General features: G+C 39.8%; 1 protein-coding gene across 5 annotated transcripts in view; it reads left to right on the forward strand.

Annotated features, from left to right (window-relative positions):
* Positions 1 to 14,995, forward strand: part of shank1 (SH3 and multiple ankyrin repeat domains 1) — an 86,630-nt gene that overhangs the window by 45,691 nt on the left and 25,944 nt on the right. For all 5 annotated transcript variants that reach the window (XM_034594190.1, XM_034594193.1, XM_034594194.1 and 2 more), the window contains exons 8-15: positions 647 to 763; positions 1,665 to 1,742; positions 2,400 to 2,466; positions 2,708 to 2,877; positions 7,081 to 7,202; positions 7,822 to 7,970; positions 9,808 to 9,921; positions 11,102 to 11,177. In XM_034594190.1, coding sequence (XP_034450081.1) covers positions 647 to 763; positions 1,665 to 1,742; positions 2,400 to 2,466; positions 2,708 to 2,877; positions 7,081 to 7,202; positions 7,822 to 7,970; positions 9,808 to 9,921; positions 11,102 to 11,177 — 893 coding nt within the window. The remainder of the gene's footprint in view (positions 1 to 646; positions 764 to 1,664; positions 1,743 to 2,399; positions 2,467 to 2,707; positions 2,878 to 7,080; positions 7,203 to 7,821; positions 7,971 to 9,807; positions 9,922 to 11,101; positions 11,178 to 14,995) is intronic.

Consider the following 14,995-nt stretch of genomic DNA (forward strand, 5'->3'; position numbering starts at 1 on the left):
CATAAAATAACTGGTAAAACCTCATGTTAGAGGCTAAATAATTAAAATCTAATTGGGTCAGTGGCCTATTTTTTATTTATTTGTGGGTTGTGACGTGAAAGCACCTGCCTCATGGTAATTGGTTGTTTAGTTTGTGTTGTTTGTATCCTGTGTGTGCATCCTTTTTGTAATGTACAAGTGTATTCTGTGTTCCAGTGTCTGCATCTGCCCCCACATCAAAACCCATTCCAACACTGCACCTCTCATCCTTTATCTCAGACACCTCTCACCCCTCACCCCACCCATCCTGCTCCCGTGGCCTCATGACTCGCAGCGGTGAAGTGGATTGTTGAGGCCAGGGGGAAAAAAATATATAATAAAGGTATCAGCCTCTTCATCTTAGTGTGATCACCCACACATCACTTCATCAGCATCCGTCTCTTCAGCTCTCCTAGCCACTCATATCCTCCATCTTATACTTCCTGTGTGTTCACTGGGATTTGACTCATACATTTAACATTGATACTTTGGTATTTTGGTTCACCAAAGCCTGTACTTTATGTGTGATGTAGGTGTGTGTCCAAACGAGAATTAAAAATATTTGAATATGATGTAATAATTGGCTCTCAGTTCTTCTCTCGCTGTTTTCTGGCCCTCTGATCATCAGGCCTGTCAGCATGGCAACTCGCAGCATTTGGAGCACCTCCTCTTCTATGGGGCCGATTCCTCCTCCCAGAATGCCTCTGGAAACACTGCCTTGCACATCTGTGCTTTATACAACAAGGTACTCATCTTTTTCATTGTGGCTTCAATAGAAGATAGACGAGAACGTAAATGTTATGTCTTTGAACAAACAGAATAAGAAGGTAAAAGTCACAAAAAGCCACATACTGTATAACAACAGCACCGACCCCAGCCGCTTCACCTACCAGCCAGACAGATGCTGTTTACCATGCTGAATAAGTTCTTAATATTTGTCGGTTCAATGCTTAAAAGCTTAAAACACCATCTATCCTGAAGAATATTTACCTGAAACATCACCTGAATCTACCTGAAGCTCAAGTATTTCAATGCTTTTATTGTCATTGCACACTGTACAATTAATCTAAGTGTCCAAGTTGCACAAAGTAACAGTAATATAACTCACAGAAAAATAGATACAGTACAATCTAATAAATAAACATAAAAAGTATAAAACACAGGGTATTAAAGCAGATGAGTATATGATGCCCATAGTTAAAATAGAAATAATATTGCACAGTTAATTATTATATTATGGAACTTGGTTAAGTTTTTTAAATGCACTTGGACACACGCCTGTTAAGAGTCTGCAAGAGGGAGTTTTTAAGGACCTGTAGCACCCTCCAGAGGGGAGCAGTGTGAAAAAGTGTTGACCTGGTGAGATGACTCACTTATGATAAATAATTGAAAAAGCTACATAATCTGAGAAACCGGATGTTTATGCCTTTTGAACTTAAATATAACTTTCCTTAATTTCCACCTAAATATGTTATAAAAAACACATTTGACCTGGAAAATAAGTCAAAAGAAGGAATAGGATACCATGCTCTCTGAAGCCAATGCTTAAACTCTTATAAATGACGTACCTTCCTACGCTAAGCAGTAATTAAAGATTTCATATTTTAGGACAAAACCTGTGCATTAATTTACAGTGTCTGTTGCAGGAAAGCTGTGCACGAATTCTGCTCTACCGGGGAGCAAATAAAGACACCAAGAACAACAGTGGGCAGACCCCGTTTCAGGTAATGGCAGAGTGCGTGGCTGGGTTATTACATGTGTCGGTGGATGTATGGTTCAGTGTTTTATTAAGTTAATGTAGCAGAAAGTCTCGGGGCCTAATTTCACTTTAAAGCATTATTGTGCTGCGATGCACACGCAGGTCCCAGGTGGCAGGAGAGAGTGTGACCCCTTAATCTGGATAAATGAACTCTGTCAGTGCAGAAAAAGCCAGCTGAGACTATCCTGTCGAGTGTGTGTGTGTGTGTGTGTGTGTGTGTGTGTGTGTGTGTGTGTAAAAGAGAGGGAACGCGAAAGGGAGAAAGCATTAAAGTCTACTATATTGTGCCCTGACCTGCATAATTTTTTTTATTTTTAAGCATTTATTCAGTGAGGGAAAGAATGCTTAAATAAGTTTTCAAGTGTTCGCACACTATTATTCTTTATCAAGAAACTAGGAAATCTCATTTGTCTTTGTCTTTGTACATCTAGATATTCTATAATCTCCAAAGATATTAAGTTGGATGTATCAAGGGGATGATCTGTAGGTTTGTGTTAATAATAATCTAAACAGGCCACAGCCACCAGTGCCTACAAAATAATGTATATCTGTGAACCTGTTTCTGCCACCTCTGAGACTATATCCCAAAAAATAGCATTTTTATTTTTGTTTTTTATATTAGGTGGCTGTCATGTCCGGCCATTTTGAACTGGGAGAAATAATTAAAAACCACCGGGATACAGATGTGGGTAAGTAGCTGGGGTCTGATCTTGTCATGTTCAGTCAAATGTTCCAGTTTAGATATTTGATCGAAAAAGACAAATATGATCTTCATGAGGGGAGTTTACAAAAAGAACCAGCAAATAAAAAAGGATATAAAACTATAGCAGCACATTGGAAAAAGTCTGGATAAAGAATATAAAGAAATATAGGTGAAATCCTGCAGGAAAAGGATTGACCCTCTCTGTACCATTTCTCCTCGCCCCACAGTTCCCTTTGTGGAGTCTCCAAAGTACGCCCCCCAGAGGCGAGAGAGCGCCCGCACGCTGACGATACCCCACCCTCATCCCTTCCTGCGGGCCAACAGCGACAGCAGCATGAACCTGCCGGACTGGATGGCAGTGCCCAACGCTCCGTCGACCAACATCGTCTCCGTGCAGGTGTGCCCCTGTGTGTGCGTGTGTCCATTGCGTTTTAAATTACTTCTGAATTGACACATACACGCTTTACAAATGCATTAAATAAGTAACTTATGTTTCTATATAATTTACCTCCGCCAAGGAGGTTATGTTTTCACCCCTGTCCGTTGGCACAAAAGCTACCGGTTCATGGCCATGAAAATATAAACAATTTTTTATCACTTTACAAGATAAGGCTCTCTCTTTTTTTTTTTTTTTTTTTTTTACATTTTCATTGTATAATTCATGGATTTGATCAAAACAAATATCAGGCACATTTAGGGAACAGATCCCTATGAGTGTGTGTAATTTGGTGCAGCTCGGTGGAATTTAAGGAGACTGCTTGGTCTTGGTGGATGTTTGTGCTTCAATGAGTGACATTCTAGTTTTATGCTTTTACCGTCAGCATCAACAGACACTATTTGTATATGAATATATAAGTATGATCTGTGTATTACTGTGAGTATTTTGATGCAGAAAATCAAATTAGATGTTTCAGTTGTCAAAATAATTAGAGGAAAGGGCAATCTTGGTCAAATTTGTGTCACACACTGAGTTTTCCAGGGGGTGACATTTTGATCAAGTAAATATACGTTCATAACTCAGATTGTAGACCAACCATCATATATAACATTTTACTTTGAGTCCATTTTTATCTCACTGCAAAGTCAAACCACTCTGTGCCAACACTTTGATGTAGTACTGAGCTTTAAACACTAGAAGGTGCTGTGTCTCAGACGAATGAAAGGTTTCAGCTGCAGTTCACTCTGTGGGAAGGTGAAAAAAGGTTGTGCAGTTTACAGAAAGTTATATAAAGTCAATATGTGAAACGTTGTAGCAGGTGTTTTTATACTGTTTCTGTATCACAATGACAGAAACACAACGACAGAAACACAATGACAGGTGGACACGAGTCAGTTTAAATTCAATTAATTCACGATTCTTTTTCCGATTCATCAATTAATCTAATGAAGAATTTTTGATTAATCTAATAATAATCTTTTATAATGATAATTTTTTTTACTCGATTAATATAATAATTAATTTATCCAAAATAAAGTGTAAAAAATTGTGTCATTTATATTTATTTCTCTTCTCTTAAATACAAACAAATCTGACAAAAAACTAAGTATGCACTGCATGGCATTATTCCACAACAAAAACAGCCCAGTGTGAACTGCTAATCTGCCTTTTACAGTCCCATATCTCTCCAAAATAAAATGCAAAAGTGCAAGAGCTTGTTCCATTCAAGTAAAAGGAATATATCAATCTGCATAAAGCTGTCCAACAACAAAATTACTGAAAACCAAAGTAAAATTAAAAAAAAATAATTCAAGTACATTAGGAATATCAAAACACTGTGTAAATTCAAGTTTAGCAGTATATCAAAAAACAATCTTGAAGTAACGTAGTGGTTGTATCAATGTCTGTATGAAGTCAAAGACTGACTGTCAAATAAAATAAAGTAAGTACAATTCAATAGTATTATTAATTTTCACACTGAACTGAAGTGGACTCTAATAATAGAATGATTAGGCTTCTAGCCTGTTGCCTGCTCGGCTTCACCTGAGCTAACAGGCTAATCTCCGTAACTGAACACGACCCAAGTCTGTGGAGAAGTTTTCACTCACATATCGGATGAATAATATGGTTTGATGTTCAGCTGCTTGTCCCGACGGAGAAGTCGAAGACGTCTGTGGTCCAGTTTCTGTGGTAAGTAAAATATAGTATTTTATTTATGTGTTAGTGGTGATGAGCAGGTATCGGTGTCGCTGTACCTGGCTTGTTAGCTTAGCTCAGCTAGCCTCCAGGCAAGAAAACAGCAGTAATGTTGATGCTAACGGGGCCGTACCGGAGTTATTACACTGACATGAACCGGTCCACATGGCAGAGAGAAGCATTAGAGTTTGTGGTGATACAACTTTTAAACTGAAGGCGACTGTGTGTGTTTGGAGACTAAGTTCCTTTTAAGACTTTACTGAATCTGTCATTGGTGTGTTAAAATAAGTGAACATGCAGAATAATGTATTTGTTTGTCACGTATAAATGAATCATAGGTAGTGTAACTTTACGAGAATAGACAGTCACAGAGAGAACCTGAGGCTGATGTCCACCTATTTCCTAAGCTGAAGTGAAGTGATTATGATCTGATGAACTTTGAAGTAATAAACTTTTATTTTTATCATGTAAAAGTCTGTGAAGGAGTTAACCTGGCACATGTATGACTTTACATATCTGTGTTTTCGTGTAAAGTTTTCCTCTAGGTGACTCAGACAGCCTGCAGCTGGAATCCAACCAGACTGAACACTGAGAGTCATCACTCCAGCACTGACTCCAGGTACAGACCTGTTTTCATAACTTAGTAACAATCAAAGCAAAGTATCGCACATAATACACAATGCATTACATTATATATGCAATAGTTTGAATGTGGAAGAACTCCATCCTGCACATTCATTGTCTTGGTAGTACACTGTTTAATCCAAAACTATATTCATACACATAGTTGAATATCCACAGAATATAAGGCCAAAAACTTCCTCTGCAATAATGCCATACTTTTATGTTTCCTGTCATTTTATTAGGGACGGACGAGCCTGAAGGACACAGCTGTGCTGACCGTGCAAAGAAGAAAAATAACAAAACAGTTTTTTTTATCTCAAGTGTATCAAATCAGAAAGTAAAAGATGAACATTGTTGTAATAACAATGTTCTTTTTTTATTACCAACCATTATGAATATAGAAATTGACTCAATATTATCCATGACACAATGACTGCCACACATGAAGTGTTGTGCAGACGAAAGCTTGTGCATTGATCTCCACCATGTTGCTGCTGCCACAGCGGATGCTGAGGACATCAGGTGCTGCAGTCAACAGTATATAAACTGGTGACATTCAGCAAGTCTGTGTCTCCCCCATGGCTTCCACAGCATTTGGTTTTGGTTGTATATTGATTTCTACATTTACCTTTCCTTAAATAAACTTCTTTTTAGGTTAAGCTTGTGTGTGGTCTTCCCTACTTTGTCCAGCTTTGAGCCGGGTTGTGACAGTGCTGTTGATAACAGCCCAGATCAAGTCCCTCGACTTCTCTCAGTGTGAAAACAGATACATATATAATAAATATGAGAAGTGTTTACAACTGCAGTGTGTGGAGATTATAATCACATCTAAACTGCCATTACACATCTGCACTGAGTCTAATTCACTGTAAATTCCATAACAGGCTAAATAAACCAGGTGATAATAGTAATGGTGGTTATACAAGCCTGTTTTAGAACATTTCTGAAACATAGTTACTATCACATGCAACCTACACGTGTAGCTTATTAATATTAACCTATAATTACAATCAAGTGACAACTAAACACACAACTCTCTACTAAAGTGATGAGAAAACTTAGACTGAGGTAGTAAACTTGCTTCAGTCTGTTGATTAGACGTGTTGAGTCATTGGTTAATTACCACAATTACATATTAAAAACCACTTGACACATGTGGTATGATTATGATCATAGATAAATCAATAGGTTTTGTTGTTGTATAATTTCAGGGTAACTTACCTCTAGTTAAGTTTGTTGTGATGACTGCGATCAGCCCACTGAGAGCCTCATTTTCCCTCTTCAGAAACCAACGGGTGACGTCAGGGACACAACGGCCATCTTTATGTACAGTCTATGATGCTGCCAGGTTTTATATGGGTCCATATAGAACAGCGTCTGTGTCCTGAGTCGGACCGCGGTCCACCTATTGGTGACATATGCTTTTTGATAAATAATATTCGAGTAATAAAGGTTGATCGTTAGAAAAAAATTATAGTGAGATCAATTGATAGACAAATAGAAAAAAACTAAAGTTAGAATTACTAATAATCAAATTAAGTGAATTTAAACTACGTTAGAAAATTACAAAGAAAAAAAAATTACTCAACAAAAATAATGTTGATATTGAAACATCGTTGTAAAAAGAATTTACAAAAATTTGTCAACATTGCAAATACAATGACAATTTTTTCTTTTTTTTCAAAACACATTTTTCGTCACACATTGAATATTTGGTCTAGCTGTTGATTTGAAAGCCTCAACTGCATTGATGTAAACCAGAATATTTCTGATAGGGCAGATGACAGTAAAATAATGTTAATATAACATGTAAATATCTTTAATTGTCTCTCTCTCCTGCAGGGCTATAAACACACTGGTACCCTGCGGAGCTCCAGCAGTCCCAGAGGAGCGAGGACACGTTCTCCGTCAAGAGGGAGGATCGGTGACAAGGAGGACCGGAGCAGGCAGAGTCGGAGGCAGGGGTGAGTGGAGGAGGCTGAGGTGTTTCTATTCAATGTCTTAAAAACATTTTAAATGGATCTAATCTACAGCAAGGCCACAAAGTAAAGTGGTTAAACGTTTGTAGGATTTAGTGACATCTAGTGGTGAAGTTGCATGTTGCAGCTAAATACCACTCACCTCACCCTCCCCTCCCAAACAGGAAAGAGAACCTGTCTGGGCCAATGTCTTTGTTATCTTTCATGTTGAGATGAGCTTTCATTCATTCTAAAAAAAGTATCTATGATTGGAAGAATAAATTCCCTTTCTCTCTCCTATTTTATTTTATTTAAGTAAAATTTAGAGATGCTTATTATTGAGTTTATGCTACCATCATGTTTCAAAAGGAGCTTTTGTACTTTCTATTCGATAGGGGTATGTATAGTGACTAGTATTCAATAAGTTAATTAAGTATAATACATTGAAATAAATTACACCATCCAACACTATATAAAGAAGTTCCAACTAGCTTCACCTCGAGCAGTTTTAATAATATACAAAATTCTCCTTTTCATTTGTAACTACTTCTTGCAGTTTTGTGCTTTAAGTCTGTTGATTCATAGTTTGTAATTGCTGTGTATACTTCTGCTCCTGCCCACCTAGGCCTGCTCCTGCCAGCACCCCCACGCAAACGGCAGGGCAGCGCCGACGCCTGTACAGCGCCGTCCCAGGACGAGTCTTTGTCGCCACTCGAGCGCACTCTGCACAGGGAGAGCGAGAAATCAGCTTCAGTAAGGGGGACAGGGTCAAAGGTGAGTATGTCCGCGTTCTTTTACATCAGGACAATCTGTGTATGTGTGTGTGTACATATGTCTGCGTGCTGGAGCATAATACTGCATTTTGTCTTCCATGTGAGCTGAAAGTGTCTTTCTGGTTGGGACTCAGTGTTTGTGCTGTTGTATAAACCTGGTACGAACATGACATGAAACACAGTGAGCCTCTGCTCTGTCAAAGCACCTGCAGAGGTGTGTGGAAGGGGAAATAGGCTCTGTAACAACAAAATGTGTCAATTAAAAAAACGTTTACGTGACTCTGACATGCAGTTTTCATAGCCACACACATGCAAAGCAATGTTACCTTGAAAATATGCAACTCGCATAGTGCAGTGTCTCTGTTTGGGCTCAGAACATAGCCCCACATCGTTCCTAATAATTAGTAAACTGCCGACTGTAGAGGGTCAACAGTTTTCAGAAAGAACTCAGTGGAGTGCATCTCTCCACCAAGGCAGCCAACCTTATGTAACCACATTTAAATTCAGTAGGTCTGGATTTTTATTTGGATCTCACTCATAAATATTAGTCCCCTAAACATGGCAGATTTTTTTAAAATCAAGATTTATGAATCATTCTCTGAGACGAGATGAAAATCGGTGTTACAGAAAGTGGGAAAACAATTCTTAGATCTGTCCCCTGATCCAATTCCACACCAAAATTCAATGAATTCTTCCCTGACCAACACCACATCCTTCTACTGAGTTTTGTGGTAATCCATTCAGTAGATATTGGGTGATCTTATTCACAAACGAACAAACGGACAGGGGTAAAAACATAACCTCCTTTAGGTAAATATCAGGTGACCACAACACCATCGCTAACAATTTCATCCAAAGCAAACACAGCTCAGTTATACCACTGGTTTGTCAACGTGCACATATATACAAACATGAATAAAACACAGGGCAAAGAATGCAACATGAGCATCCCACAGACGTTTTGTTCATCACTCTTGAGCGTTTTCCTCCCACATGTTAAATGGGCGGGCAGCTGATGACTGTGGTGAGATTCAACCTTTTGGGCAACGTTCAGACCAGAAAACCAAAAGAGTAGATGAGATTTAAAAAAAGCTTCATACCAGTAAAACTTATTTAACGAAGCTAAATGCAGAAGTTTGACAATCTATGAAATTTGCTTTGTTTCAGAGAGTGTGGGATAAGAAGTTGAGTATTACACTCACATCTTTCCGTCTGTTGCACGGATTTAACAATGGCGGTAGAGGGATTTGGTTGCATTTGAAGAGAGCCAGGCAAACGTTTTTTTACCTTTAACAGACAGAAGTCTTTATCACTCAGAGCTAGAAAGTGCATATGTGCATTTTACCAACCAAGCATCTTTTGAATATAATAAAATCTCTTGATAATTAATGCGAAAATCTTACTTCAAATACTCAAAACGAATCAACCTCGACACTGGTATATAAATGGTGAGTGTGCATGGAGACAGATCAGTATCCAGGCCAGGAGAAGTGTCTTCAGATGAGTTTGTAAGTCATTTCCCTAACATGAGTGTAAGGTCTCTGTATATGTCTGTATTCAATGTCTGCAGGTATGAATATGTGTGTGTTTGTGAGTGAGTCTAAGGTGTCGCCAGGTATGTATGTCTTGGTGAGTATGTAGGAGGTTTGCATGTCCGTGTGTGTGTATCCATATTATTTCTTTTCTGTGTGTGTAATGTTGTCGTCGTCTTTTTATGTGCGTGTTTATTCATTTCTCACTATTATCTGTGTGTGAGAGACAAGTCGCCCTTTTTCCTCTGACACGCTGGTCTTTCCTGCACCCCCACCCTTCCTCCATCCCTCCCTCCGTCCCTCTAGTGTTGAGTGTTGGCGAGGGTGGTTACTGGGAGGGGACGGTCAGAGGTCGCACAGGCTGGTTCCCCTCCGACTGTGTGGAGGAAGTGATGCTTCGGAGCCAAGACAACCGATCAGGTGATCACAGCCGGCCACACGCGCACAGATAAACATACACGCACATGCCTACACAACAGGGTCATCAAGAAAACCCCCCTGCATCACTTCAGTGGGAAAAATGCACCTTTTAATACAGAGTTTCACATTTATCTGAATATTGTGAATTTTCAACTGGTTTAGCCTCTGTCAAGATGCTAGTTTTGACCCTATGTGACCATGCACATCAAAGACAAGAGGCTGCTAGTAAATCTAGTCTGCAACTGATAGTATTGTTACGCCCTCCATTATCATGCCCTTGCATTATCCATCCCTCCTCACCAGAGTGGGATGGATGGATGGACGGACACCATGAGGGAATCCCTTCAAATTGGGCAGAAGGATTTTTTGATTTTGGTGGTCAAAGGTCGAAGGTCAAGGTCACAGTGGCCTCAGGTACTGTGAAGGTGATTCATCAGGAATTCCCAGAGGCAATTTTTGGCTGACTATAGAATTAAACAAGGTTAACGAGGTAATTATATTTAATACTAATTAAATGTGAGGCTAAAATGCTCACTGACAAAATTAATATGCTGAAATTGGGTAGATACCATGTTCACCATCAAGCATTAATGTGATCACATGCTAACATGTCAGTTAGCACCAAATACAAAAATAAGGTACAGTAAACAAAAGTATTAAACGCGTCTTAAACATACAAGCGATATTCTCCATCTTGTCCTATGTTCTAAAATGACCTGATTTTGACATTTCATTAGGTAATTGTTACCATCCCCAGATTCTAAAAGCATATACAGTATATATCAAGATATATAGATATATCTCTTTCTATATATAGGATGCTAGCAACTCCTCTGAGCCCAAAGTAACATACACATTTCTTGTTTTGTCCAACCAACATTTGAAAACCCAATTTGAGTGACAGTGACATAAATAAAAGGAAAACAGCAAATCTGGAATTACATTTTTTCCATTTAAACATTTGATTCATACAAATATTTGTCAGTTATAAGTGATTAAATTGTTCTTTTTCTCCCTCTACTAATGCACATAGTCGTCGGAGCTGTAGGTTGCAGATCCCAAAGGCAACTTGTGGAAGAGCGATGCTCCAATGCTGGATATTTCCAATGATCGTTAAGTCGGTGAACAGTAGCTGTGTAATCCGATTAAATGTCGGTTCCTGTTGTTTTTCTGGTTTCAGAGAGCCGTGGAGAAAGAGCCAAACGGTTGTTCCGTCATTACACGGTGGGATCCTACGACAGCTTTGACGCTCCCAGGTAAGTGTCATGTACTTGCATGTACACATGTTGAGTGGTAGGGGTCAAAGATATTCAGATATTATTCACCTGATCTCCTCCTACTTTTGTCCACTGAGTATCTCAGTAGGTTAATAAGGAGACAACGGTTTTAGTAAAGTGTGTGATGCATGGACTGGATACTGGAACTCAAACTGACAACCTTTTCATTGCGACCTCACTGCTCCACTGTTGAGACACACAGCAGATGCTGACAGTGGATTTACTTGTATGCCAACATACTGTACACATCTAGCCAGATAAGATTATTCATGCAGTGATTCATAAGTTCCAGTGTGTCCACTGCTTTGTGTGATGTGTTGTTGATTCATGCGGCAGGACGACGATGTGCAAGGATTCACTGCCTCAGGTCTAGAGGCCGATGCGCCTGCTCTGGTACTGGAGTCATCCTCGAGGCAGAGGTTGACCAGCTGAGTTTTGACTGGTTGGTTTTGCCACGTTTTTTTTTGTCACATCTGGGTTTTAGAGTCAATTGCTTGCCCTGTGTGTCTGTCCTTTTGGCTCCGAGGTGCAGAGCCGTGTTGCCAGGCTGCAGTTTTTAGGTGGGCTGAACTACGAAGTAATGGCGAAGGTTCTTTCAGACCACTGATGACTAAGTGTGAAACTTCTTTGTGTTGATCAATGTTATGAAATCACCAGATGACCACCACTGACCTTGATGCCCACCCTGTTTGAACTGATGCATATGTATCACAGAAATCTCAGAACAGCAGCTGAGAGCTTTTACTTTTAACAGCAGGTCATTATGCGTTTCGTATTAACTAGTGCAGTGCCCGTTGTAGACCTGCCTGTTTGGAATGGGCTGTTTGCTTGTCCTGCGGTAATGCTGGTTGGTAATTGAGCCGCAGCAGATATAGACAGACGACAGGACTCCAGTCCACAGAACCATGAAGCTGCACGGCTGCTGATACAGATATTCATCCACCAACTGCAAAACCAGGATCAAGTCTTACACATTTATTCCTGCTTAGGATGTAGTTGCTATATCTGTGGAACTGCAGTTGAGCGTTGCTAGAAAATGTTCTTATTCAGCTTTTTGAACATCGACCCACATTTTTTTCGAGACCCTCTGGAGGTGATCTGTTGACTCACAAGTGCGTACAACTCTCCTGTATTGACTGTGGCCATGTGACTTCTCCTCATTTAGTGAGACTGATGTAATGGCATTCCCTTTAATGCCTTGCATCTGCATCGCGGCAAGGGTGGTGTCGCTCCTAAGCAAACTCATTTCAGTGTCCAGGACAGCTCCAGGGCTGAGCAAAGAGAGAGAATTATTTACATAGAAATAAAGCCATTGTCAATCACATGATTCATTTATGTGAAATGTCTCTCTCTTTCCCTCTCTCTTTCCCTCTTTTATCACCCATCATCATTCTTTATAATTCCTCTGCTCTCTTTGTAAGGCCTGCATTATTTTCTTTTCATGTTTTATTTCCTCTTCATCCTTCCCTTTAACAGCCTTTCTCTCTCTCAGCCATTCACATGGTATCATTTATTATTAACGTGCTTCTGATCAACAGTGACATTTCCATGCATGCGACACACTCAGCCATGCAGACTCACATACTATGTTTGCACACACGCGAGCACACACATCATGGATAATTAAAGCTGTGTGTACCGCAGCATAGAAGGAGCCCGAGACAGTTTGTTTGGCCGAGCAGTCGGGCACAGCTGACTCAGAGCCGCCCTCACACGGGCCTACTTTTGCAGCCTTTATCTTTTCATGTAATATCTCACCTATCCCTCTTTTCATCCCTCTATATTTGGCTGCATCTCTTGACCATCTCTGCATCCCTCCCTCGCTTTCTGTTCATCACTGTATTGCTAACCCCCCTGTACTTTTTTAAATTTTCTTTCTATCACCCTCTCTCCCCTGTGGTGTCTCCATCTGGAGGTCATACACCGAAGGGCACTCTAAAGGCAGAGGAGCGTTGAGGAGCTTGGGGGGAAGAAGAAAGGCGTCCCATGTTTCAGTGAAAAGAGACACGTGTATCGTTTGTGTTGTCTCTGCAACATAAGGAGACACAAACATGAAAGAAAAAAAAGAAGATGATGCAGCTCTGCCATGTTGTAATATACATAATTTTGTCTATGATGACGAAAGCAGCTGACATAAATTTCCACGACTCAAAGATTCAGATTATTTGGTATTATCGATCGCAATGTCAGTTTGATCCTCCACTTTGGTCCAGATTGAAATATGTAAATATTATTTGATGGATTGGTTGTGGTTCCCCCAGACATATTGATGACTTCTCATTTAGCGTTAGCAGAAAAAAGAATTGTTTCTGCAAAAACATAGATTCTTAACTAAAAACATTCAACCACAGCCGTTCTTTTGTTTATTTCCCATTACCACCTCTAAGCATTCTAACATGCTAACATTCTAAGCTAAGGGGGTGAACATTTGGACTGTGAGCAAAGATGGACGACACGTCTCGACTTCCTCCCACTGTACAAAAATAAGCAGAAATATTAGCATGTGGGCTGTGCCATCTTGTTCTGGTGACATCATTTGAAGCAAGAGTCTGTGCAGTAGTGATGGGGTGGAGTTGCGGTAGCAAGGCCCCGCCGATACACACGCTCGACCAATTGTGAGTCAGTCTCAGCTGTCAATCACAACGTTTCACCCTGTTTTTATAGCATCAAATAGCTAATTAAAACCAAACTTATCAAAAACAATTGAACATACAGCTGTGTGATAAGAACCACCTAAAATGACAGAAATCAACTTTTTGGAAAAACTTTAGTTTGGTCCATGTCCCTTCCACTAAAATGGAGGAGGCAGGATTTATAACCTATACTGCAGTCAGCCACCAAGTGGTGTGTGAGACACTTTTCTTTTGTGGATCTGTCATGTCGTCCATCTTTATTCACGGATTTTGTGTGAACATGGTATAAATTCCTACTACAGATCAGCATGTTAGCATCGTTAGCATTGTGCTCAAAACGGTGCTAAAGCATAGCCTCACGTGGCTGATAGTGTGAATGTAGACATTCAATTTTCTTTATTTACTTTTTTGGCTAAAATTGTCGTCAGCGTAACATTAGCTAATGTACACATCTTTTATTTAGAGAGTTTCTCCCAGCACTGTGTTATTTTAAGTCAAGTCAAGTCAATTTATGCACATTTAAAACAACAAAAGTTGACTAAAATAACCAATGTATTAGCTAATATGTAAGACCTGTTAACTAGTCAAATGCCAGAGGGAATAGGTTGGTCTAGCCTGTGCTTTGAATGACTCAGTGGAGGGGGCAGAGTTTCTTCCACAAACTAGGGTCGTCTTTTAATAGGAGAAAATCCTCTAAATCTGTATTTAGGTCACAGAAAAAACAAAGCTCAGTTGAAGAACATACATTTTTTTGAACAACAGCCACTTGATCCCTGGCAGATAAGTGGAAGCAGAAGAAAAACACATTCAAAGACAAAAAAATCCCTAGCGCTCTTTAAAACATTAAGGAAGCATTTAGAAATCATAAGCTGCATTTGCTAGAAGTAAAACTCTTCCAACATTGTTTTTCTCAATAAAGTGACAGTTCATCTGATCTGTGTCCTTGCCACAGATGCACCGAGCAAGTCCACACAATCTGTACATGCTGCTGCCCACGTGAGACCACATTTGGGCCAACAGTGGGTCAAATGAGGACGAGCGAGCACACAGTTTGGAGGAGCATGGCAGAGCATCCTGCTAAACGCTGCTGCTGCGGCTTCTTGTTTCTTGTAAGACACATGCTTGTGCATATGTGAAATAGGAGTTGGCTGACATGGTTTTTCA

Source organism: Hippoglossus hippoglossus, chromosome 8 (assembly GCF_009819705.1).
Source record: "Hippoglossus hippoglossus isolate fHipHip1 chromosome 8, fHipHip1.pri, whole genome shotgun sequence".
Taxonomy (NCBI): Eukaryota; Metazoa; Chordata; class Actinopteri; order Pleuronectiformes; family Pleuronectidae; genus Hippoglossus; species Hippoglossus hippoglossus.